The 27068-nt window shown below is 36.3% G+C and overlaps 1 protein-coding gene across 1 annotated transcript in view; it reads right to left on the reverse strand.

The window, feature by feature from the left end:
* The window catches only part of dlg4a (discs, large homolog 4a), a gene marked incomplete at its 5' end in the record, with an annotated part of 201387 nt that overhangs the window by 8984 nt on the left and 165335 nt on the right, over positions 1 to 27068 (reverse strand). Inside the window, 13 exons of the mRNA XM_081365833.1 lie at positions 30 to 77; positions 201 to 231; positions 1715 to 1757; positions 3053 to 3229; positions 4881 to 4995; positions 6344 to 6446; positions 7396 to 7552; positions 13815 to 13953; positions 14159 to 14303; positions 14683 to 14819; positions 15214 to 15383; positions 23095 to 23219; positions 24267 to 24317. Coding sequence (XP_081221959.1) covers positions 30 to 77; positions 201 to 231; positions 1715 to 1757; positions 3053 to 3229; positions 4881 to 4995; positions 6344 to 6446; positions 7396 to 7552; positions 13815 to 13953; positions 14159 to 14303; positions 14683 to 14819; positions 15214 to 15383; positions 23095 to 23219; positions 24267 to 24317 — 1441 coding nt within the window. The remainder of the gene's footprint in view (positions 1 to 29; positions 78 to 200; positions 232 to 1714; positions 1758 to 3052; positions 3230 to 4880; positions 4996 to 6343; positions 6447 to 7395; positions 7553 to 13814; positions 13954 to 14158; positions 14304 to 14682; positions 14820 to 15213; positions 15384 to 23094; positions 23220 to 24266; positions 24318 to 27068) is intronic.

The following is a 27068-nucleotide window of genomic DNA, read 5'->3' on the forward strand; positions in this document are numbered from 1 at the left end:
GTATAAATGTCTCAGTTGAGTTATCCAACCTTCCACTTGTGCAACTGTCTCGTAACTCCGTACTGCCTCTTCCCTTCCTGAGAGAAAACAAATACACATACATCAGTTTCTGTTTGCAATGCATTCAGCAACAAAACATATATATGTGTATTCTGGGCTATACTGTGCTGTCTATGAGGGAAAAGAAGGTTGTAACTCACCCTGTGAGCCTGTACTGTCTCGACTTCGGTCCTGTCAAAGGGAAAATATAAGGCACAATGCTTATCAAACTGTAATAGACTGTTTCCTGCATCAGTTGTAAACATCCAGTTATTGCATCATTTGTCCTGGCTTGAAGAGGTAATAACAGTGTACAAGTGTGTGTGATGCTGCTTCAAGTCCTGTCGGAAATATCGGATTAATGAGATGAGCAGAGGTATACTTTAGCATACTTTTTATGGTAACAATATATTTAAAAAATATATATACTTAAGTGTGAATTGAATGTAATGTTTTCAGACACTTGATTGCATTAGATGAAAATGTATTATAGTTTAAATTTGCATTAACTGCAATTAGCTGAACATTAGAGTGATTTTTTTAACTTAAGTAGGACTTAATTCCATCTTTATATGTCGTTTCATAATTTCTATTATTGTCTCATGAAATACACTTAAAATGTACCATCGAATGCCAAGCATTTATGGTAAACTAAAATGTCTTTTTTTCTATTTAAACTTTTAAATCTATTTGTAATTACACATTTGTGATGATAAATGTGTAATTTAAACTTTAAATGTAATATCAAATAACACTACAATAAAAACTATAATCAAGTTCTTTACATGTGCTTTAGTATGTCAGTCAACACATCAAAATAAGTGTACTTCTTTAAAGCATGACAGAAGACTATTAAAACAGTGTTTTAAAATGTACTTTAAAATAAAACCTTTAATTTGACATTATTACAAAGTGCACTTAAAAAAAAAAGTTAACAATCATAGTCATGAAAGTTTACTCTCTTTAAGTACATTTAAGTGGTCTTTTATTTCATTAATATAGTATTTGGAAGTACAGTGTTTTAAAAATATGATTTTAAGATTTGAAGTATTTGTGCACAATGAATGCAATTAATCACAATTATTTTTCAAAGGTAACCCTGTGACAAAGTGGGGGATAAAATGCATCTGGGATGCCTAGATTGACATAAACCAGGACCAGTAACATGAGCATGTGAATGTGCATGTAATTTTTTTTGTCTGCAAATGTCATTTTAGGAGCTCTATATATGAATGCCACCACAATGCCATAATTGCAAGTGTGGAAAAAAAATGCTAATGCTAAAATACACAGGCAAAACATCAATGTCATGCTTAATGCACACCATTTGCTGTGTTTGCATTGGCTCTAAAAAGCTACCTGTCTTCCGGAGAGTGAAAGAGAGGAAAAAGATAAGCTTAAAATATGAACTTCCCTAGGAAACCCCCAGAACAGTCTGCATGTGTGCAGTGATCTGTGTGTGCAGGCAGCACAAGCTCACAATGCCCAGGAGTTTCAATGCCTCCCATGAGCTGCAAACACACACCACTGCTAGCCTAAACCCATCAGAACCCATTACAGAGCAGGAAAACACATCTCGCAGGAGAAGAGACCAATGTTTCTGGAGTAATTTAAAGAAAAATGACTGCATGGGATGAACTGCAAACAGCTGTTTGTGTTTTTGCATGGAGCTTACCCTTTCTTGTGACTTCAAGCGCGACCACTCTTTTCTCTCAACCCTGGAAGAGAGAGTGGTTGAATGAATGACACAAGATAAATAAAGACAGGAAAAGGAACACTGAGGGGGAATTCTCTAAGAAGGAATTGTGCACATCTGATGCTGTTGTTTGTTCCCACATGCAAATGCAATTATGCAAATATGCAAACACTCTTTTCTGAGAGCAAGATAGTGATAGCAATTCACTATCTTCTGAGAGCTAGGTTTTTGAGAAGACTACCACGATCTGGCATACTTTATCGAGACCGGACAGCTGATATTTGAGAAAAACAGCACTCTTTCTTGTATGATATTGCTTAAATATTGAATATCAAAAACTACTTTTTTTTGCCACAATATCCTTCATTTTGAGGACATTCTAACTGCATTCTTGACTCTCAAGGTGTGTTTCTGTTTGTTTTTGCAAAGTGAGTGACAATCTCGATGAACACAATGTTAAAACAACAGTTACACAGCTGAAATAGCGTATGCAAAAATGGCACAACAGTTTAGTGAATTTGTCCAAAGCAAGATTAAAGCCATAAAACATTAATGTGAGACTGGTATGATAAAATCTCTTATTTCTGTCACGGCAATGTAAAGCTGGTAAACTTGGTTGCTTCTGCTTGATTCGCATAAGAATGACGAAAAGTGTTCTTTACATAGAATGTTATAGATTTCTATTTCATTTAAATGCTGTTCTTTTCAACTTTCTATTCATCAAAGAATCCTGTTAAAATGTATCACGGTTTCCACAAAAATATGAAGCAGCTCAACTGTTTTCAACATAGATAATAATCAGAAATGTTTCTTGAGCATCAAATCCGCATATTAGACTGATTTCTGAAGGATCATGTGACTCTGAAGACTGGAGTAATGATGCTGAAAATTCAGCTTTGATCACAGGAATAAATTATGAGACTTCATTCAACACCAAACAGTGTAATTTTCACTTGTATAATCTAAGGGAGGAGTGAAAATTATTGATTTTAACATTTCACATGTTGTTGATAGAGCTTCAGGTAAGTATTTATCACAGAAATGTCTTTTAAAATGACTATTTTGGGTTCGGGCTGTGTGCGGATAAATGCTTCTAGAGCACGTCCTTGTAACCGTGTGTGAAAATTATTTTGTTCAAGGACAACAGAGGAGATAACACACACACACACACACACACGCACACGCACACGCACACACACACACACACACACACACACACACACACACACACACACACACACACACACACACACACACACACACACACACACACGCACACACACACACACGCACACACGCACACACACACACGCACACCTCCTCTTGCTGGGGATGAAGCCGACCTCCTCCTCATCCCCCTGAGGACTGACTCTGCAGGCCTGCCACCACTCCTCATCTCCACAGTCCAAAACATGCAGCACATCTCCAAACCTAAAGCCCACGGCCTGACTCAGGAAACCACAGTCTGCGGTCTTATCATAGTCAAACAGAGCCCTGCCAAAAGAGAGAGAGAGGGAGAGAGAGAGAGAGAGACATAAGTCAAGGGGAAAAGAGAGGATAAAGGAGGACAGTTACAGACAGATGGACTGAAAAGGAGGAACATCAAAGTAAAATCATGGAATTGGGTTGAAATTAAAGGGATGGTTCAGAGTAAAATCCTTATGCATCACTTTCTGCCAGGACTTTTACATGCTTTTCCCAAATCACGGAAGTGACCTCGACGTCCGGGTTAGCGGTAGCATGAGCCGTCAGGCAAGTGTTATTTAAATAAACTCCTGATGTACTTACAAACTTTCCAATGCCTCATTTTATGAGTACAGAACCTATTTGTACGACTGTAGAAGTTTGGTACCATTCTGGCCATTATTAGTGCGGTAATTTATGAAATACATCCTAGGATCCATTTAGCGCCTACATTAAGCCATCCATCTGATATCTCTAAATAAGGGTGTCGAGGTCATGGTGCAAAGGACTCTAGGTTGAAATTACTCCGAACCATCCCTTTAAGCAACACAGACCTTATATTTTGCCCTTTTTCATTGTTATTCATTGGTTATGTTCAGAATGAAATACTAGCCCTCTGATTGCTTTCTGCATACTGAGCAGTGTTGCCTATTTTTTAAATAGTATGTTAAACAGCACTCAGTATGCAGCAACACACATCTGAAACTGCAGAATGCTACACTTCTCATTGCAACTTAAAAATGAACACTTAAATAATGAGAAAGAGATTAAAATAGCAGTATATATAGTATCCAGTTCATTTTTCTCTCTGGAGAGGGAAGGTGAAGTTGAGTGCAGTGGATTATGGGATACATTTACACAGTGTGCTCAGTTTCAAAAAAATTAAAAGTTTCACTTTTTTCATTTTAAATCATTATGCTTTAAAGAAGCACACTTATTTTGATGTGTTGACTAACACACTAAAGCACATGCAAAGTACTGGATTATAATTTTAACTGATTTTTGAAGTGTTATTCAATATTACATTTAAAGTTAATATATTTTAAATGCACTAAATTGCAACTTCATCATTATAAATGTTTAATTGCAAATATATTTAAATGCTTGATATAAGTTTCAGTAAAAATGACATTGAAGTATATTTTAGTTAACCATAAATGATTGTCAGTGCACTTTAATCATATTTCAAAGACAATAGAAGTAATTATAAAATTACATGTAGAGATGTACTTAAGTCCTCCTGAAGTGGGTCAAAAAAGCACTCTAAAGTTCAGATAACTGCATTAAATATAAATCATTTTATATGAATAAATAATGTAAAACAAAATGTATAATACATTTTACTTTAATTTTAAACATGTTGAAAACTTTACTTTCAGTTTTCACTCAAGTATATTTGATTAAAATATATTATTTCTGTAATTAATACAAGTATGCTAAAGTGAACTTCTTTTTCACAAGGGCATGCATAAAAAAAAAAGAGTATACTGCACATATTATACACACTGTCGAGGAGTATAGTGGAAAGAGGACAGGAAATGATGCAGAGAAGAGGAAGGTAATGGATATGGAAATATTGAAAGCCAGATTTGTACATGTAACTCCTTCATTAGTGTGTGCATAATGTAGAGTTGTGGTGTGTGTGTGTGTGTGTGTGTGTGTGTGTGTGTGGTATGTTTACCTGATATAAAACCCTCGTTTTGGGTTACTTCGTAATGTAGTTGTTCCAGAGCCCATACTGCTGTTCATCAACTGCTCTCTGAGGTCATGAATTTTAGCTTCAAATCGACTGTACTCTGCACAAACAAACACAATTTTCCATTTTATCTTAAAACTACAAATTTACAAGGTCACACTGTAAAGTGTGCACAGTTATTACGCACGTTATCAATTTTGCTGAACATCTTTATTATTTCCTTATCAGCTCTTTGAATCAATGACGGTTTATTGAATCCTGCAGCCTGACAGTGCCATCTACTGGCCGGAACAGGTAATGAGGGCTTAAAACTGAGGTAAGCTAAAAGAATACATTTATCTGTGCTTTAAAAAGCAAACAAAATGGAAAAGAGAGCAGGGTGGCGAGACCTGTTTTTAAAAGTTGAACTTTTGACTTGACAAGGCGCAACGGTCAGAGACCTCTGTTTACATCATCGAAAACAACCTTTTCTGTTTTCATCTCCACTAGGCCAAGGCAAACAAAGTGCAAGAATTTATCTTAAAAACTATATTATTTGATGTTTATAACATGAGTGCATATTCAAAAAAAGATCAGTGGTTTCGACAATAATAAAGGGCTTAAGCCACTAAAGTAACTACTCACCAATATCAGATTACAAGAGCACAATGCGTCTGTTGTTGTTGTTTTCTGAGCTATTCTGAGATGTGTCTGAAGTGTGTGTGTGTGTGGTCTTTTGCTTCATATTTAATAGCGTTTCATTATGATACTGTTGATGAGGAGCTTAATATGATCACTATTCGCTAATGCGCGTCGTACCTGAGCGTGGCTGATTTGACTCCTCCCCTCATCAAGACCATTGTTTACACAGATATACACACATTAAAACACTCATTATTGGCGGTGCTATGCAAATGTCTGACGAGGCTCGAGCCCCAGAAAGCCTAGCGCTGCCGCTGACAGTAGTGTATACAGAGGCCCCAAAAACTATTTGAGACTTCAGTGTTCAGCCACAAATAAAAATGTATAAACATATAGTGTTTGCATTATATAGCAAAATATCTAAACAAGAGCCGATTATTTTAAAGAAATATAGCACAAACACACGTTTACTAGTTCCTATCAGATTAATTGTAAACTGTCCATTAACATTTTATTTATTTTCTTTTTTAACCTTTATTTAGTAAGTGCTAATTTTGCACCCTGTGTGTGTGTGTGTGTGTGTGTGTGTGTATGTGTGTGTGTGTGGTTCAGGTAAACCCTAAGTTATAGGGACAAAAACATTTTTGGTTCCCACGAGGAGAACAGCTTATAAATCATATTTAATGTTTTTTGAAAATGCAGAAGGTTTTCTGTGATGGGTCGGTTTAGTGTAAGGGAATTTAATGTACAGTTTGTACAGAATAAAATCATTGTGTCAAAGGAAAGTCCCCATAAAACATGGAAACCCAATGTGTGTGTGTCCTGACCTTCTGGCCTGTACTGAGCGATGATGGTTACAGTCTGTCCTGCATTCTTCAAGGCAGCCGCCGCTTGTTCATGTGTAGCGACCCGGAGATCCACTCCATTCACCTGAGAAACACATCACATCATTATATGACACATCTCACAGCCTTATTAACACTTTACTGCTAAACCACTCTTCAACAAGACACAGCAGAAGCGCACTGTTATCAATAAATACTGCTGCATTAAGAAAGCAAATTAAATATTAACAATAACTTGCTGTGAATATTAGGCTCTTACCAAATTTAATCTCTATATATTTGCATTTTCAGATCTCTTTATGCATGAACTAATCCAAACAGCTTTATAATAGTTATAAATTTTATTTATAAATAAATAAAATATTATGACAATCAGCATATTTAGCAATATAATAAAAATGTACAATATGGGAGTCTAAAATGACTTCCATAAATGCAAACTGCTGTTGGAAAGTTTGGGTCGGTAAGATTTTAAATGTTTCTGAAAGAAAACTCTTTTTGATAAAAAAACAAACAAACTGTAAAAATGGTAATATTGTGAAACATTATTAATGAAACATTATTAATTTAAAGTGTTTCCAATTCGAATATATTTTAACATTTCTGTCTTTTAGATGGCATATTAATATTATGATGATAAGCATACTCAGCATTATAATAATAAATTTGTACAATATTGATGTATAGGATTTTTTCCCTATTTTTTTGCAAAGAGCATTTGTTACATTATGCACTTCATCTTTGATTGTCAGGTGTATATTTATGAAACGTGGGCAAAGATGAATGCACTCTCCATTAAAAGATACAGAATGTACGTATAGTTAATCATTGAACATTGATCCGCCATCATGTCCAGCATTAGCTGCCGTTGTCAGGCACATCATGGTATTTTCTGTACTGTAATTCTAGATTCAGGACATGTAATTTGACTGCAGCTGCTGTTCGAATCCCCAAAATGCAAAAGCATGGTGTGAAAATCCTGTCATATAAAGATTATGTTGTTGATCCATGAGTATGTGTGTGTGTGTTCTCACACTCAAGATTTGATCTCCCTTGCGCAGTTCTCCGCTCAGGTCCGCAGGGCCTCCCGCCAGGATGAAAGAGATGAATATTCCCTCACCATCCTCTCCTCCAACAATATTAAACCCCAAACCCGTCGATCCTCTATGGATCACAACACGCCTCGGGTCCCTAAGACACACAACAGAAGGAAAAGATATATTACAAAGGAATTCCAGGATAATGGTGATAATCTTTGCCAGTAAAACACATTACTTCACATTTGATTTATCCTGTGCTCTCAGCCAGATATGGAAAGTAAATCAATTTATTGATGTATTTATGCGAACAAGCTAACATTTATTTTAGGGCTGTGAAAAGATTAATCGCGATTAATCGCATCCAAAATAAAAGTTTGTGTTTACATAATAAATGTGTGTGTACTGTGTATAATTATTTTGTATATAAATACACACACTTGCATGTATATATTTAAGAAAAATGTGTTATTTATATATACAAATATTTATATTTACATATAATATAAATTATATGTAAATATATACAGTAAATACATGCAAATATTTCTAAAATAAATACATGCATGTGTGTGTATTTATATATACAAAATAATTATACACAGTACACACACATTTATTATGTAAACACAAACTTTTATTTTGGATGCTATTAATAGCGATTAATCTTTTCACAGCCCTAATTTATTTATATAAATAATTATTTTTTAACTATTGTTGATTTAGATACACATTTGGCTTAGTCAAGCCCAGTGCTTTCACAATGCACACTGATTTAAAGCAGCTTTACTGAAAGTCACACTGTTATGTCTGCAATTTCTTAAAGTGCCCCATTATGCTTTTTCGGATATTATCTTTAATGCAGTGTGTAATATCACTGTTTGTGAATGTAAAAGGTCTGCAAAGTTTCAAAGATCAAAGTTCAGATAAATGGAGTTAGTGTCTCCTAAAATAAATAAATGATTCTGAACTGGCAGTAATTCCTACATAGGTTTGTAACACATTTGCATTGTACATTTCACCTCCAAAATGAAATAAGGAACCTTTAAAATAGCCTAATAGGAGCACTTTAATGTCTTATATGTTACACTGAGCCGTTTTAGGGCTGGGTTATGACAATGTATGATTGTCAATGTATTTAGCTCTATTTAATTGATTATTTTCAGAGAAACGATGCAGATACATCAGTGCCACTTTGACATCTGGGTAAGACTGGCTGAAAATATTCACTACTGAGAGCAATGGAGAAAACGCAACTGAATATGAGTGAAACCAGTTGGTGAAAAGGCTGGCGTGAGTTTAAAAGTTGTTGAATTTAATTTGCAGACATTTTGTGTGTTTTTTTGTTGTTGAGAAATATAAAAACCTATATGTACATGTTTTGGTGTACAGACAAAATTTCAGATCAGATTACTACATAATGAAATGTGCTGTATCATTTTAAAAAATGACTCCTTTTGTGGTATAAGATTTTGGCCATATCGCCCAGCTATAATTATCTTTATCTGGGAGCTGCAAGATAGTTATTCCATGATTCTTTAGTCCTTTAGTCCGGCATTGAGCAAGCCTGAGGCGAGAGTAGCAGGGAATGAAATTAGATATGATACTTTTTCAGCTCTGATTATGAAGAGAAGCTGTGGAATTCTGCAGAATGGATTTAATGAAGGTATAATGCGTCAGACAGAGCTGATACTACACTCTTATTGTTAATTTAAAGCGTTATCAAATTGATTAAAATATTGGTTCATTATAAATTTTGTGAGTGACAGGTGCTCTATATGTGGCTGCAGATGAGCACATTATTTAAGAACGTTACAGAAATCCATAAAATCATTTATTTAGGCTTTTGTTGTCCATTTTCTATGTAAAAGTCAGGCCTAGGTGCAAATATATATATATATATATATATATATATATATTTTTTTTTTTTTTTTTTTTTTTTTTTTGTGGATCTCATTTGAAGGATTTAGTTTTGATCATAAAGGGCCTTGTGCTTTAGAATTAATACAGGGGTGATAGTAGAAAAAAATCCTGAGCCTGAACTTTTTTCCATGGGAGGTAAGCGGGCCCCTAAGCCAAGATATATGCCCTGATCAACATAATTGTCAAGCGGGATCCAGGGGTGTGCTCCCCTGGAAGAACATTTTGATAAATAGTCCCTTGGCAAGGTGCTGTGTTTTCACACTGCCTGCATCCTCGTCATAAAATCGGACCAGTACATTTAGAATCTTATTAGGGGTGGAACGGTACACAGAAGTCACGGTTCGGTTCATATCTCAGTTCAGACATCACGGTTCGGTACGAGTTCGGTACAATGGAGGGAAAAGCAAAACAAAGATGCAGAAGGCAATTTTTTTTATTGTGCATGTCTCAGGCTGTTCCACCAAAGGAAAATAAATGTCATAAGCCTTGTATTTTTTAAATAAGTTTTATTAATAAAGTAAAGGCATAGAACCAGTTTATTTGTAGTGCATTGACAGCAGTTTTATATAATTCGTTTATTAATTAAATTAATAAAAAGACAAAAAGACCTTGAGATATGCTTGGTAATTGTACCTGAATGTATTTAAAATTAATTTGCTATATTTCAGATCAATAAATTTGTTTTCCTTAATTTTAATTAACACTAACTTTATTCTCATCTTAATTATAAATAATTTATTTCTGTATAAAATAATACTACCATTAAAAACACATTTGATTTTCTATTTAATCAATGTAGAATGTGTAATTTAATAATAAACAGTTTAGTCCTCTGAGGACAAGAAATGAAAACCAATGCAATATGATGAATGTCCAAAAGATGAGATAATTTTTGCTTTTAAACAGTGTGTGTGTGTGATTTTGGTTGGGTGACAGTTGTAGGTTACAGTTTGACAAGAGTTTACAGTTTGACAAAAGCACAATGTTGTTTTATATTGCGAGTGTACACAAATATAAGTAAACACTTTGCAGTTTGAATGATGTCCTGTATGAACAAAATGACGGAGTAAGTTTTTATGTTTCCACTGTTCGATCGCGCCCGCGCCTCTCACTCACACACACACGCACGCGCACACACACACACACACACACACACACACACACACACACACACACACACACACACACACACACACACAGACACAACATATTCCAGCATTGCAATCTTTACATTGCAGCCATAGACGATCGCAGCCTGCTTCAGAGCGTTTATATACTGTCTATGCTTCAGAGCTAAGGCGGGGCTACAGATTAGGTGTCCCTAAAGAACCTGCGTATCTAACAGTAGTTCCGCATTACATTTAAATTGCACGCGAGTTTTATTTATTTTTATACCATGTATTACTTCTCCGTGTATTTTCATGCACCGAACCGTGACGCCCTTACCGTTTCGGTTCAGTATGAATACATGTAATGTTACACCCCTAAATCTTATCCATATTTTTGTCCTCCTTGGCCTCATCAATGTTAAGTGAAAACATGTTATTCTTAAGCTTGTCGGACAGATTTCTTTTAAATTCTGGCGAAATGCCGTGTGTAATAAGACAGACAGATGCGTAAGGGCGAGTTTATCCTCCGCTAATTTCTGTAAGATAGTCTAATTTATTCTTTATGCCTTTATTTTAAATTTATATTAAAAAAGTTTGGTGTCTTCCCCTGGCTTCATAAAGTTGCACTCCATGACTTTGGCTAGGTTTCGCGCTGCCAGTGTGGGAAACACATTCGTAGTGTGAATGGGAAACACAAAACAAATTCGCACGTGGAGTGACTGCTGCTGAATCAATCTGATTGGCCAAAACCCAAGACCAGCCCCTACCCTATTACCGATTGGCTGAAGTAGGCTTACTGGTGTGGTTTAGTGAAAGCGCCTCTCAGATCTTGGGAATTGTCAGATCATGCGAACGCAAACCTGATTTCTTTATTTTTTTCCCACAGACACGTCTGTACACCGGAAATCCGGCGTGGCGCCGGAGCGCTATCAGGCCTGTTAATATGTTAATTATACAATGAACAATACAATGAACCCTTTAGGATCAAAGCCATCCATGAATGTCACTCAATGGTCACCAGTTTAACAATGTAGCATCCAGCTTAACCTTTACATTTGTAAACGTTTGGGTATTTATTTGCTCTTAACTTGGAGAAACCAAACAGGAAGGGTTTACTGAGTTTTGTTAATAAATTCAAAACACTAAATCTGTAAAGACAGTTTGGCAATACAATTTCTGCTGCTGTTTGCATCATAGCTGTTAACCCCCTGAGGTCGGCTATCGCGCCGGCGCGATAGGCTCGTTTTTTTCCGTATGAGTGCAAAAAAATAATAAAATAAAAATATTAATTTTTATCTTATATGCTTGTGTTATACATCAATCTATCCTGTTAAGTGTGTATTGTTTTTGTGTACACTCACAATAAAAACAAAGTGTTGTGCTTTTCGCCAAATAAAGAAAAATAAACACGAAGCGAGTTCTGCCTTCTCTCTGTCCGTGTCGTCCATTCTGAAACGCGTCCGAAAATGAATCATAACTCAGCGAATACTTCTCACACAGGCACGTGAGATATGTCTTTATGAAGCTTGAAATCTCCTCTTTTAAATGAAGTAATTTATATAAAAAACAAATGTTTTCAACTCATGTAATCCGTTTGAAAGCAAGGAGAGGTACCGTTTTTCCTTCTGCCTCATTATCTCTATAATCAGCTGCGGCCGCCCCGCCCCCGGCGCGATTCACATGTAAATCGTTAGATGATCTAGTATGCAGCGCACCCGCCCCCTGATCAATGCCATAAAAAGTTTCTTCATCAGACTTACTGATAGTTCATCGCGTTTTGAGTATGACACGCTTCTCCGGTAATAAAGACTCCCTTCAGATGATTCTGGACGGCGAGGAAGAATGCACCTTTTCCTCAGAGGAAGATTGTAACTCAGACGACGAACGGCAGCATATTGAAGAGCGAAGTAAGTTTTACTTAAAAGTCTTTTGTCTTTTATTTTTCGTGTTCGCATTTATGAGGAAAAAACAATATTACGTGACAGTTCTCCATTATGGACGCGAGCGCTCTAAAAAAATCACTAAAAGACTTTCAAACTTTCACAGAGACCTCAAAACAGAAAGTACAAATCCTTTCTTTAAAACGAATTTCGTTTTGTATCAATTGTATCTTACTTTTAATAATTTTTTCATTAACAAATTTCCTGGATTTAAACTGCAAATTAACATTTATATTTCTTATAATAAAAATGAAAGACCTATGTTACAGACATATGAAAGACAACATTTCGTTGATTAGTTTTGGATAGATTATACATTTTTAATGTAAAATATCTGCCACCTCAAATAAGCTTTTGTTTGCCAATATTTGCTTATGTTAAATATAATATGTTTTGTCAAAAATAAAGTTATCAAATAATCAATCAAATCCTTAACTTTGAAATATGTATGATAAAATGTATACTTTAGTTTTTACAAAGAAAGATTACACTTGAATTGTTGTTGTAATTGTAACCTTTTTAATAAAAAAATATATTTACAAGGTAGATGTAAACAAACTATTAAAAGGTAAATATAAGCCTTTTCTTTAAATAACTTTTATTGTGTTTTATTATTGACAAATTTGGGGAGCACATAAATATTCCAAAACTGAAAATACAGTATGAGAATTAACTGCACAATTACTAGACATGTTTTCCTTGGATATTATAGGCCAAATTGCAAGCACAATATGAGGAAAAATAAAAAAGAATTGAGATGCTTCCAACTGTTGCTCTTGCATTCTTGTGGCTCAGTGACTCACCTGAATGAATGGCTAATTAAGTATGCGGGCCCCATTGTCTCCTCAGGTGTGAACCACTACATATACATGACCGTTGACGCCCACTCCGCATATGGCCTTTCCAAACAGAAAGTGCTTTGCAAAATTCAAATCAATGTATTGTGTTATGTGAATGATAAGGCAGGGTGATTTTCACTTCATTTTGAAGAAAAAACACTAGGCGATGACATCTTTTAGACAAAAGTCTTATTGGCACATATTTAGAATGTGTTTTATGGCCTTATTTCAGAAACTTTAGTTTTTAGTTTTTTCAATAACCACGCATAAACATTATTCTCTCAAAAATGCAGACATGTACATTCTTGTTGCTCACATTTCATGGTAGCCCTGTTTGTGCTAAATAGTGTGTAATTTTTTTTGCCATTAATATGTTTATAAGCAACTGAAAAAAGCAAAAATGTCAGGGCATGTCAGAACATCTCAAGGACCCCAAAAACACCTTAGACCCCAGAGGGTTAATTGAGTTGATTTTTAATCTCTACTGCCAATTATTTTATTTATTTATTTATTTATGAATAAAACACCATTCTAAATCCTTACAATTTATTGTAATGTGCAAGAACTGCTGATTCATTAGCTTGCAGTTTTCCAGACAGCATTACCTAGGTAAGTCGTCGTCTCCCATTAAGCCATGCAGCACAGGAGAAAAGCGGCTCGGTGAGGTGGGAGTCAGGGCTTGTGGGTAATCCGAGGCCAGGAAGTTTGGATGTCCAAGGTCCGAGTCCATATGCGGAGAGTACGCTGAAGGGTGAACACACACACAAAAATCACCATGATGCCACCAAGGAGTGAGTTAAAGCTGGATTTACTAATGTTTGCCATTGAATCTTGAAAAGATATTTAAGAGTTTTGCTTGAAAATAAAAGAGAAATCCTCAAGCACAACAGTTTATTTTCCTGTGTTAAATCTGTGAAATAGTCAGCATTTCTGTGCGCTGTGTACTCACTGCTTGTGAGGTCTGGTGGGTTGTAGTTGTTGGTAAGGTACAGGTTATTTGGCTTTGCCACTCTGAGGTAGACGACCTCTGCTGTGTTCTTCAGCGCACCCACCGCATCCTCATGCATCACGTCCTCCAAACACACATTATTCACCTGCAGTTGACATTAGATTTACATTTACGCATTTGGCAGACTTACATTGCATTTCAAGGTACACATTTACATTCTAATTAGTTCTTGCTTTCACTGGGAATCAAACCCATGGCCTTGGCATTGCAAGCGCCAACGCTCTACAGGAAAGCCGCATAGAAAGTGTCCCTTGTGAAAAAGAAGTGCTCTTAAATGTTTCAAAGTGAACACTACAGATAGATGAATTGACTGCTTTTCTCCTGTACTGCTGTAGTTCCACTTGTGACCTGCAGGTGGCAGCATTAAAGAGCCAGTGACTATGTGATGCTGCTTAATTCAATTACTCCAGTCTATCTTAACAGGTATATTGGTTCTCATCAATGATGCATATGTGTCGTCTTACCGCCAGTATCTTATCACCAATCTGTAGTCGTCCGTCCTTATGAGCCGCCCCTCCCTCGATGATCTTGGTGACATAAATGCTGTTGTCACCGGGGATGTGCTGGTTACCGACACCACCCGCTATACTAAAGCCTAGCCCTGAGAGAGAAATGCAAGGTGCAAGAAAACTTTCAATTCATTTGTTAAAAAGATGCACTTGGACACTTTTTTGACAGTTGCAGAACAACTTAATAATGGGTGATAATACTCTAAAATCCTAAATATTCTTTGAATTGCTAGCGCTTCTTGTGTTATTGCCTTCTCAAGATGAATCGCTCTGTTGTATTCTTCATTTTCAAGTTGCTTTGGATAAAAGCGTCTGCTAAATTAATAAATGTACATGATAAATAGACCCATAAATACAGTATCTGGTAAAGAAAACTTTTGCTTTTGTGTGATGCTGCATCAACCCTAGAACAGTGTCAAACCAAAGATACAGTAACACAATCGCGTAGTGCATCTTTAGTACTCAAATACGTTTTATTGTCCATACCTTTTGGCCCTTTGATGAGCTTGAGTTCGGTGACTTTCTCAGCGATGGGTTTCCTGCGTAATACATAGAGTCTGACGATAGCGCCTGCCTCTTTGAGGGCCTCCACTGCCTGACTGTGGGTCACCTCCCGAACATCAACGTCATTCACAAACAGAATACTGTCATTTACTCTGAGAGAGAGAGAGAGAGAGAGAGAGAGAGAGAGAGAGAGAGAGAGAGAGAGAGAGAGAGAGAGAGAGAGAGAGAGAGAGAGAGAGAGAGAGAGAGAGAGATGGGTAGAGGTAAGGAAAAATAAGTTATTAAAGGGATATTTCACCGCTGGAAAGATGAATGTGTATTTAAATTGGGTCATTTACGTAGTAGAAATGAGAAATTATTTTAGAATTTGGTGCCTTCTAGACTGAGAAAAGCCAGAAAATGTATTTTTGACTCATGTGGATGAAAGACAACAACTCCCAGAATGCACTTGCTTCGCTGCTCTATGAGGACACTCCTAAGCCACGCCCACCGGTTACAGAGGGCAGTATCGGGAGAAATGATACAACTAGGCTACTAGTCAACTCGAAACTGAAAAGTCTGCGTTTTATTGTGAGATCCCCCTATGGGCGGGTTAAAGACATGCGGGACGAGCTCCTCCTACTGGCTGGAGTCTCTCGCCTCTGGACAAAAGAGCCCCTGATGAGCTAAATGATGATTTTTACGTCATCTGAGGTTTTTTTCCAGACACACAATACAGAAATCTCTCGTCTCAGGGGGACATGAGGGAGGGAAGCACGGCCATTCCAGAATACTACCACGTTTCTACTGATACAAAGCTTAAAGGGGCAGTAAGTAAGAATTACTCCCATCTAGTGGTGAATTTGTATTTTGCAATCAAACTAATTTTGCTCTCCAGCGCCTCGCGTTTTCAAATGCGCGTTGCATCTACGGTAAGCGATATGTACCAAAAAGCTTTGACAGGATGTCTTCTAATAGCACCTCGTCAAGTTTTCCTTCTGGTGAACTGGTTTGTTATTTCAAACAAACTACAACTTGACACAACGAACAAACGAATGTTACAGTTTTGAACAAACAAAACTTACAACCTTGTTTATAGAACCATCTCTACTTTACTCAATAGCTGCTATTCATCAAAGAGCCTGTTTAACTTTTAACTATGTTCTACTGTCTATATCAGTGTTTCCCAACCTTTTTTCAGTCAAGGCACCCTTTGAAATTTAAAAAAAATGTGTGGCACCCTACACTAGTGTTGTCACGATACTACTTTGATACTATACTTTGAAATGTGCTGTTTTTTTTTTTTTTTTTTTTTTTTTTTTGATGTGCACAAATAAATGACAGGTAGGCTACCATAAGATTTTCTTCTTCCTGTTCCTTTTTTTTTCTTCGTTCATGCATGTTACAAATGAATGAATGAATTAAACATTTTTAATTTTATATAATATATAATTTTGTTATAATTGCACAAGATAGCTTGTTTTTACTATATTTTATGTAGCCTAATAATTTCACAGTAAATCTCCAAATTAATGTAGAAACATCATAAAGACAGTATATTTCAAATAATTGTTTAATGGCATCTTTTTATGAATGAAGTGTTATTTGATTCTGATGTCACTGCTGCACTGTCACATGTGGATCCCACAAGCGTCCCATTTTCTCACAACTCTTAACGTTCATTTAAGACTTTATTTAACTAATTTAAGACTGCTCTCATGAGGATACTCAAAGCGAAAGCTCGAAAGAGAAGTCGAGTCTGGCGCGCGTCGTGTCAGCATCACAGGACAGCGCATTCTCTTTTGTATTTTCTCGCTTGCATGGTTAGAAGCATTTGCATGAAGAAGAACGTGATTATATAATGTAACGCTAGCCAAAGGATGACAGAAAAAAATGCTGCTTTAATTGCGTTAAATATTTTTAACGTGTTAAATTGAAAAACATTAATCGCACGCGTTGCGTTGACAGCAGCACAACCGATGTGAATACGCGGCAAGACGGACGTTGTGACAATTCGTGTGTATTTGACTGTAAGCGCATCAATGAAAAATAGGCAGCTTTATGTGGACGCACTGGGAATGAGGCACGGGAATAAAATCACATGCAAGCGCAACCTCCGCAATTCAACGCCAAAAACTTATGATTTGCATTTGTATTATAAATTTGTGCGCATTATTTGTTGTTATTAGAGACTTCCGACGATCCGAGATTGATGGTAAAGATTTGGTTTTTTTACACAGTTTCCCGCTGGGAAACGCTGGTCTATATAGGCTAATAAAAAAATAAAAAGCCTGTAATTAAGACCTTAACATTGACTTACCTGTCGAGAAGAAAGCAGGCAACTTCAGCGTCTCTTTTGAAAGCTTTCTCCTGCATTAGCTATCCCGACATTATAGCTAATAACCCTTGTTTTTGTAATCTCCGATCACGTTTCCCTTTACGGTCTTATTGTGGAGTTTTTCGACTAAGAGGACTCGTTATCCTGTGACTTAACCGTGCAGTGCAGCCTTTTAAACTTGCCGGGGCAGTGACAAAAGCGCCTCTCACTGCTCTGCTCCGTTTCTGCTGGTTTCAGTCACTTGACGCGGGCTCTGAACGAAAACGCGTTGTGGAAACGCGTTGGCCTAGTACTTTTTGTCCCTCTCTGCTATTATAGTTTTTCAAGATGGCGGAACTACATGGAAGCCTCCGTGGACCCATAGACATGTATAGAAAGCACCTTTATATGATATCTATGCGTGGACCTACCCGTCCCATGTATATAAAGATAATAAATTCTTCGTTTACGAGGATAAGTCAGATCATTGGCAGAGGTATTTGGACACCATTGAGGACATATTTATGAATAAAAATATTGATTTTAGATAATAAAATACCTAAAAAGTTACTTATTGTCCCTTTAATGCTAATCGGTGAAGTATCCCTTTAAGGCAGTTTTCCCATCAGAATTCAGAACTCACACGTGTCAGAAGCTGCTAGAGCTCATCTATAAATGAACCTTTGAACTGACAGCTGTCAACAAAACTTCATTCATTTTCTCCATAGGGATATTTAAAGATGTCTTATAAAACTTTAAAGAAAGCCCTAGTTTTGCGCTCCGAAGTTGTTAATCAATGGGATATGCTTCTGTTGAAGCTGTCAGCTGCATTATTTCTTCTTTTTTTTTTTAAATCATGTTTGACTGCCCTTTTTTTATTATGAAAAACTACATTACCCATGATGCTGTAGAGAAAATTCCACCAATCAGAGAATCACTGCGAACTGTGGCCAAAAAAACTTGCAAAAAAGCTGCCATGATTATATATATATTTTTTGCAACAAAACTAAAAATATATACTTTTTATAGTCAACAATTCAAAATTTGTATACTTTTATATTTATCCATTATTTATGTCATTCGCAGTGCTTCACTGGATTGTAGTTTTTCTATCATCATTTTATATTTACATTTATGCATTTGGCAGACGCTTTTATCCAAAGCGACTTACATTGTATTCAAGGTACACATTTTACATTTTGTCAGTTCTTGCTTTCCCTGGGAATCGAACCCATGACCTTGGCGTTGCTCGCGCCAATGCTCTACTGTTAGTATTGTACCTTTGTCTATTTGTCAGTTTTTTTTAAAAATACTTGTTTTTTGCTTTAAATTCTTGTTTTTTAATGTTGTGATTCACCTCGTAGTTGGTTGGTTTGGTTCATGGCTTATAGCGCTTTTAACAAAGACATTTTTAAAACTCCCAATGGAAAAAATACTTCTGGAACAACAGCTAAAAAAAACTGTGTGGGCACTAATGCACTCAATCATTTTTACTAGTATAAAATTAAATATTATGTTATAAAAAAAAAATCTTTCCGTTTAGACATGATCTGACAACACTGGGATACAGAACAACCTCCAGGATCTTAAGTGCAAATTATATTGTGTTTAAATTTGAGTCTAGAGAGATTTGATTCCTTACAGAAGACACAAACATCCGGCAAATACAGTGCTTACACAGACTTACTAATGCCGCACTCTGAGGCAATAGAAATGTATTTACACAGAAAACAAATGTCTGAAATTTGGCCATTTTGAGATTATCGACATCAGGCAATACCCATGTCTGTTGGCTGACAGTCAGAAGCGTTCACTCTCTCCTTGATTCAGCTCCAGAATCATATAACAGACTTCCCAAAGTATAAACAAGTTCTGTTTTCAACTGGTTTCAGAATGTTTTGTCTTTCTGCCGAAAACTGAAAACTTTTTCAGAGGCTGAAACTCTGGCAGTTTAAGGGCCCTATCTTACACCCGGTGCAATGCAGCGCCGAGCGACGCAAGTGTTTTTTGCTAGTTTCAGCCCAACGCAGTTATCATTTTCACGTCCTGCACTACGTTGTTTAAATAACAAATGCATTTACACCCATTTGTGCAACAGAAATAGACTGAGCCATTGACCGACTGAAACCTGGTCTAAAGTCAATGGCGTAATATTATTATTTTTTGTTATTTAAAGAGTACGTTAGTAATGTGCGCCTATAGGCGGGTCCACAACGCGCTTACACTGCTTATTAAACACACAGGGACGCACGTACAGCAGCACACAAACATGCCAAATATTTAAAATAAAAAGATTACAATGTAAAAGATTATTATTGTGTACATGAAGATATGGTGGAATCCAGCTTGTGGTCAGCTTGCGCACTTTTACCTCTTTTAAAAAACTTTTTAAAAAGTTCTGTTTGCACTCTGGAGATATTCAGATATCTGATATCGGTCTTTCCACGATCAAATTGCGTCATGTAAATCCACCATGGCACGAGCGCAACTGGCATTTAAAAGTCTGATTGGTTTAACTCACGTAAATCCCAAAACACAGCCATTACTCATTAAGAGAATAGGGACAACCCTTTTAGACCATGCGCCGGGAGCGCCGACCATTTTTCCCGTCGTTAAACTAGCAAAAGTGGATTCAGACACACCCTAACATGGACAGACCATGCGCTTAGATCAGTAAAATGATCGATCTTTTTTTTTAAATCATGTTAAAAAAAATTAGTATCAAGTATGATACATCAGAGGTTTATTTGTTAATCTCTCAATCATTGTATTGCATGTTGGCCATATAAAGATCAGCATCTGCACCAAATTGCATATTTTTGCTTAGTTTGGGCTTCTGAATAATATAGAGCTGTTTTTTTCCTTCGAGTATGAGCTTCATATTCTCACTATATGAGCCAAAAAAAAAAACTGACGTATCAAATGTGACAAAAAACAAACAAACATGCAAACTTTAACAAAACAAAAATTGTATAAAGGTTCAATAAACTGGACTAAAGTACAGTAGACTGCTATTTTTTCAAGCAGTGCATTTTTTTCACAGAGCTCAACACCATCTGACAAAAGACATTTCACTGAAACTGACAACTCGACAAAACACCACAGATATTCCTTAGCTTTCAGAAGTGCAAATGCAGCACTAGCTGTGCTGTCATCCAGAAACATAAAGAGAGAGAGAGATGGAAAATAAGTGCTGTCGGGATGACTGACTGTCAATAGACCTTTCTGGAAATATCTGCCCATAAATATTCATAATTAAGCACACTCATTAATACTGACCAACAAGTAAGATAGTAGAAAAACAGAATAGATGCTTCATTTTTTCCTGTCAGTTTAGTCATATCACTCATGCATTTCATTAACTGATTTAATGTTGAATTCCAATCTATTTGAATCTACCAAAGTGAGCTTTATACCTTAAAATGTACTGATAACCAAAATAATACTACAGGCGGTACAGTAGAAAGCCAGAGGATGAATCAGAGTTCACCATAAGTGGTCTTTCCATAAAATATGACCAGTAGTTGAAGATTGCTGGTGAACATGGCCATACACACACACACACACACACACACACACACACACACACACACACACACACACACACACACACACACACACACACACACACACACACACACACACACACACACACACACACACACACACACACACACACACACACACACACACACACACAGAACACCATCAGGATGCAATGAACTTTAACTAAATAACAGAATATGGAACACAAAACAATGTAGATTACTGATTTAAAAAAAAAAATCATCATGCAGGGACTTCTGCAGTAATTGTATGGTAATTTATTGTATTTACTTGTAAATCAATTAACATGTTTTTACTATAGCATTTTTAAGCATTTAATTTCTCTGTATTTTTTTTTATTATCTTAAAACATATTAGTTAATACATTACTTTAATAGTTACTTGAAAAACAATTATCTGATTACTTGCGCTGTTACCCCAACCCTGTTAGTCAATATATCACTCATGTATTTATTTGATTATAATTTAAATAACATTTAAATAATTGATTTGTCTGTACTATGCAAATACTTGAATGCTTCATGAGAATGAAGATACACTTTAACTGAAAAACAGAGTATTTTCATTCAGCTGTAAAATTACACTGTGGGGAGAAAAATGTTTCTGTCTTTCCAAACTACAGTCCGTTTGCTCCCAGCACATCAGTAATGAAGAACAGGAGAGGACAGCATTAAACAGCTGACAGTCCATCAGCTTTGACAGTGTGTGTTTGCCTCAAGCTGTGCGGTTAATAGTTCTCTCATCATTAAAGCTACACTGTGTAGGATTTTCTCCCATCTAGCGGTGAAATTGTTTATGACTACCAACTGAATATTACTTTCTAGCCCCTCCCGTTCCGAGGGCGTTTTAACTCCTACGGTGGCCGTATTATTTCAAATCTGCCGGCAGTCGCGAGTAATCTCCCCCTTGCATTCGTCACGGTGTCACTAAGTGTAAAAACGCGAAAGGCGAAGCTTGAATTTCCAGGTATGTCCCTCTTTGGCTAATGTATTTTCAAGATGGAGGCGCAACATGGCTGCCGCCATTCGAGCGACTCACTCATATGTATTCTAAATGGCAGATTCTACGATCACGAGAATACCTGATTAGTTGGTAGAAGTAATTACACATTAATGAGCACATATCATTTTGAAAGAACAAAGTGGTTTTTGCTAAGAATCAACTTAAAAAATTACACAGAGTGTAGCTTTAACTAACCAACATGTCGATACAAAAAAATCAGTCATTATTCACTGAGTCTTCACCTCCACTGAGCTGTTAACCAATCGTTCACACTGCTCTGTTAATCGGATCACTGAGGGCGAGGAAATAATGACCGAATTTTCATTTTTGGGTGAACTTTAAGAAAGTGCTACATCTATAGAGTTACTACTCTCAAACTGCTATTTCTGTCTATCTCTTCTCTTTCTCTGCCTCTCTCTCTTTCTCGCTTCTGTGCTATTTCTGTCTGCTTAATTTCTCCTGCAGTGTGAGTGAATTTGTGTGCAAATGCATGTGTGTGTGTGTGTGTGTGTGTGTGTGTGTATGTGCTGCCATGCTCTGGGGTAAAACTGCATTTGTTAGCAGGAACCCCAGCTGGTCCCATTAACAATGCATCACAAGTACATCCACAGAGATATTTAACTGTGCGTATATTAATATGAATGTAAGCATGTCCATATACACATATAGTGACCATAAAACTATTAAGTCACACGTAAAATATGGATGTCATTGTGTTAGATAAGAAAATATTAAAACTAAATGCTATTTTATATATATATATATATATATATATATATATATATATATATATATATATATATACAGTATATATAAATAAGACAAATTAAAATTCTGCTGTAAATCAGCTCTAAAAAGAAGGCTTTTAACAATTAATCAATCAGTGTTACCTATTGCAATGTCATTCACATTCATGTGTAAATGTGATTTTAGCATACAGTATAAAACCTTTTTGGGGCCACTGTGTGTGTAAACTACACCCAGTATATGTGTGTTACCTGAGTCTCCCGTCTTGTGCAGCGGCTCCTCCAGGAATGATCTTGGTGATGAAGATACTGGGATCGTCTCCTACATGAGGATTATCAGTCCCTCCAGCGATACTGAAGCCTAGCCCAGAGTTCCCCTACACACACAGACAGGCACACACACACGCACACACACACACAGACAGACACGCACACACACATGCACACACACGACTGGGTCATTATACAAACGGAGAGACATTTGTGTCCCTCATTTATGTATACACTGAAGCTCTGAAAACATATATTTACATTAAGCTTTAGATGTCAAAGGCAATTTATAACACTGAAACATGTTATTTACTTGACAGAAGAGTGAAAAAGTACACTTTAGTACACAAGTACAGAAGACTCAGTGTGAACTGAATGCAATGTTTTCAGACACTTAACTGCATGTTAATTGAAAATGTATTATTAATGTACATTTATATTAAATGCATTTAGCTGAACTTTAAAGTGCATCTTTAAAGAACATCTTAATGTTTAATTTCATAATTTCTTCTATTGACTGAGCTATGGTTAAAGTGTACTGCTGAATGTACTGACAAGCGTTTATGGTAAACTAATGTCATTTCTAGTGAAACTACTGTATGTCATGCATTTATATATATTTCTAATCCTTCACATTTGTAATGGTGAAGTTGCAGTTTAGTACATTTAAAATGTATTAACTTTAAATGTAATCTCTAATAACACAACAGTTAGAATTATATAAAGTTCTTTGCATGTGGTTTAGTATGCTAGTCAACACATCAAAATAAGTGCTTCTTTAAAGCATGACAACAGATTATTAAAACATAATGATTTAAAATGTACTTTAGAGTAAAACATTTAATTTGAAATCATTGCTTGAGTGTGTTAAGAAAGTGTACTCTCTTAAAGTAGCCTTTTATTTCATTAATATTATATTATCTGCAAGTGCAGTTCTCTTTTAATATTCTTTTAAAGTTTAAAGTGCACATTCAATACCATTAAAGGACTTCTTTTTCACAAGGAATATTCAAAATCTTACTTACAAACCTTACAAAATAAATACTTCATAATAAAAAAATATATATATATATCTTGGCAAAATGAAAAAGTTAGAGTGACCTATGTTAAATAATCAAACTGTAACACAGGACTGTAAATGCAAGTAAGATTACCCTTTCCAGCGTAATCTCTTCATATTCAATCTCTCCTTCTGCTCCGTTTACCTACAAAAAAACACATGTGCAATGTCAGTCCCTTTAAGACAAGATTAAGAATGCAAATATATGTAATATAGCAATAAAACAGCTATTGTATCATAAATGTTTTCTTCTTTGGCTCAAATCACACTGTATTTCTCAGGCTGGATCAGCTAATGTGTATTATAGAGTTACCGCTACAGGACTTCTATATCTACAGTTTCTATATTGAGTATTTTGGTGGTTGCTCAGATTTTTGGGCGTTACAGGTTTCAGGCATCTTTATATATATGCACCACTACTTCTAGAGATAAAGACTAAAATATGCATTCTCTGAATAATACTTACATAAGGTGAGCCGTCCAGTGTGTCTGTATTCACCACTACTGGTGGAGAGTTCGCCTGAAGGAGAGAGAGAGAGAGAGAGAGAGAGAGAGAGAGAGAGAGAGAGAGAGAGAGAGAGAGAGAGAGAGAGAGAGAGAGAGAGAGAGAGAGAGAGAGAGAGAGACAGAGACAGAGAGAGAGGGAATGTTTAGCACAGAGCTCATGGCTATGTTGGGAATATACTACGGTACTACTTGAACTACTTTTGTAGTAAATACTGTGCACAGTCAGCACATTCTCTGTGTGCAAGAGAAACCTTGATGAGCTGCTGTACTACGGTTCAAACGTTTGGGATTCGGTAAGATTTTTCATTTTTTTGAAAGAAGTCTCTTCTGCTCACCAAGGCTGCATTTATTTGATAAAAAATACAGGAAACTGAACTACTCTGAAATATTATTACAATTTAATATAACTGTTTTCTATGTGAATATATAGTAAAGTGTAATTTATTCCTGTGATCAAAGCTGAATTTTCAGCATCATTACTCCAGTCTTCAGTGTCACATGATCCTTCAGAAATCATTCTGCTATGATGATTTGCTGCTCAAGAAACATTTCTGATTATTATCAATGTTAAACAGTAACAGTGAGGAAACTAGGATACATCTTTTTCAGGATTCTTTGAAATATTTGAAGTAGAAATCTTTTGTAACACTATAAATATCTTCACTGTCACTTTTCATCAACGTAATGCATCCTGAATAAAACTTTCAAATAAAATAAAAAATCTTACTGACCCAAAACTTCCACATTTTTATCTCCTAGATAAAGTAGACACGCAACATAATTTGACAACAATGTAACATACTGTTACACACTAACATGCACGCACACACATGCTGTTGGTGAATGTGTAACGACACCAAGATCCCCTGTTAGATAGGTAGACGAGTACACTCACACACACACTCACATGCACACACACTCCCACACTCCAACACGCGCACACACACACACACACACACACACACACACACACACACACACACACACACACACACACACACACACACTGCAGTACACCAGTGTTCCACTCCAAACAGCCATGATTTGTCCGATACTGAACACAGTTTTACGGGTCTTTCCACTGATACAATGTAACAGCAAACAACACATCTACAGATAAGCTGCACTACAAGGTGCACTAACCTCTCTTACAACTCTCACACACTACAAGCAATTTACAGCTGTAACATCTGCTAGCACCTCTATTGCTTTCCAATAAATCTGATTACACACACACACACACACACACACACACACACACACACACACACACACACACACACACACACACACAGTAATGCCTTCTAGCTCTGTTCCAAACTACTGGCTTTTATTACAGAGCGCAGCAGCCGCCCACATGATCACATTAACACACTCTCAACTACACACGCTGACAGAAACTCATTCAAGTGTTCAGTGCCCCGCGGGTCAGATTGCCAGTGGATCTCAGAGAGATGAACGTTTCCACGCAGCCACAGGGTGGAGTGTGTGGAGTGTGTGTAGTGTGTGTAGTGTGTGTCTGTGTGCTGCGGGTGAGACTGTTCTGACCCGAACAAGTAACATGGAAACAAAGCAAACGTTTTTATGGCTGTCCAATCCAATACACATATACAGACGAGTGTGAGAACTGCACATTACCCTTGTGAAAAAGTGTGCTTAATTGCATTTTAAGGTACGCTTATATTGTTTTTCAAATCTTAAAAGTATCTTCTTCTTTTTTTTTTACTGTTCTTGTAGATAAAATAAGGAAATAAAAGGTCACTGTCACAATTGTTTATGTTTGCGTTGTGCCTTATTTCCTGCGTTTCCTTCTGTTTAATTCCTGTTCCCTTTGTTCACGTTGACTGTTAGTTGCTATGGTTACTGATTGATTTGGTTCACCTGTTTCTCATCTAGTTTCCTTTGCTGTTAGCCTGTATATATACTGTGCTTCAGTTTCTCATGGTCATGTTCTCGTTCACGTTTATGTGTGGTTAGCTTTTCTCCTGTGATTTTGTGTTTTAATTTTGTAAATAAAGACTATATAGTTTCTGTAATTTTCCCTTCATCTTCATCATCATGCTTGTTTGCAACCACAGCTTATGACAGTCACTTAAGTGTACTTAAAGACAGTACACATTCATTATGTTTTAATTTTTTGTCCTGCTTTAAAGAAGTACTTATTTTGATGCGTTGACTGACATACTAAAGCACAAGTATTTAATTATCAATCCCATGAAGCATTGCGAACAGCATAATGGAATTAAAAACAATGGAGAAATATATAACTACACTGTGAATGATTATGTCATTCGCAGTGCTTCATGGGAGTGGACGGGGTTTAAGAGCTCTTATGGAAATTGTTGTTTTTTTCCCATCTATCTGATTGGTGTAGTTTTCTGTACAGCAT

This window comes from Scardinius erythrophthalmus (assembly GCF_964197995.2).
Source record: "Scardinius erythrophthalmus genome assembly, chromosome: 5".
Classification (NCBI taxonomy): domain Eukaryota; kingdom Metazoa; phylum Chordata; class Actinopteri; order Cypriniformes; family Leuciscidae; genus Scardinius; species Scardinius erythrophthalmus.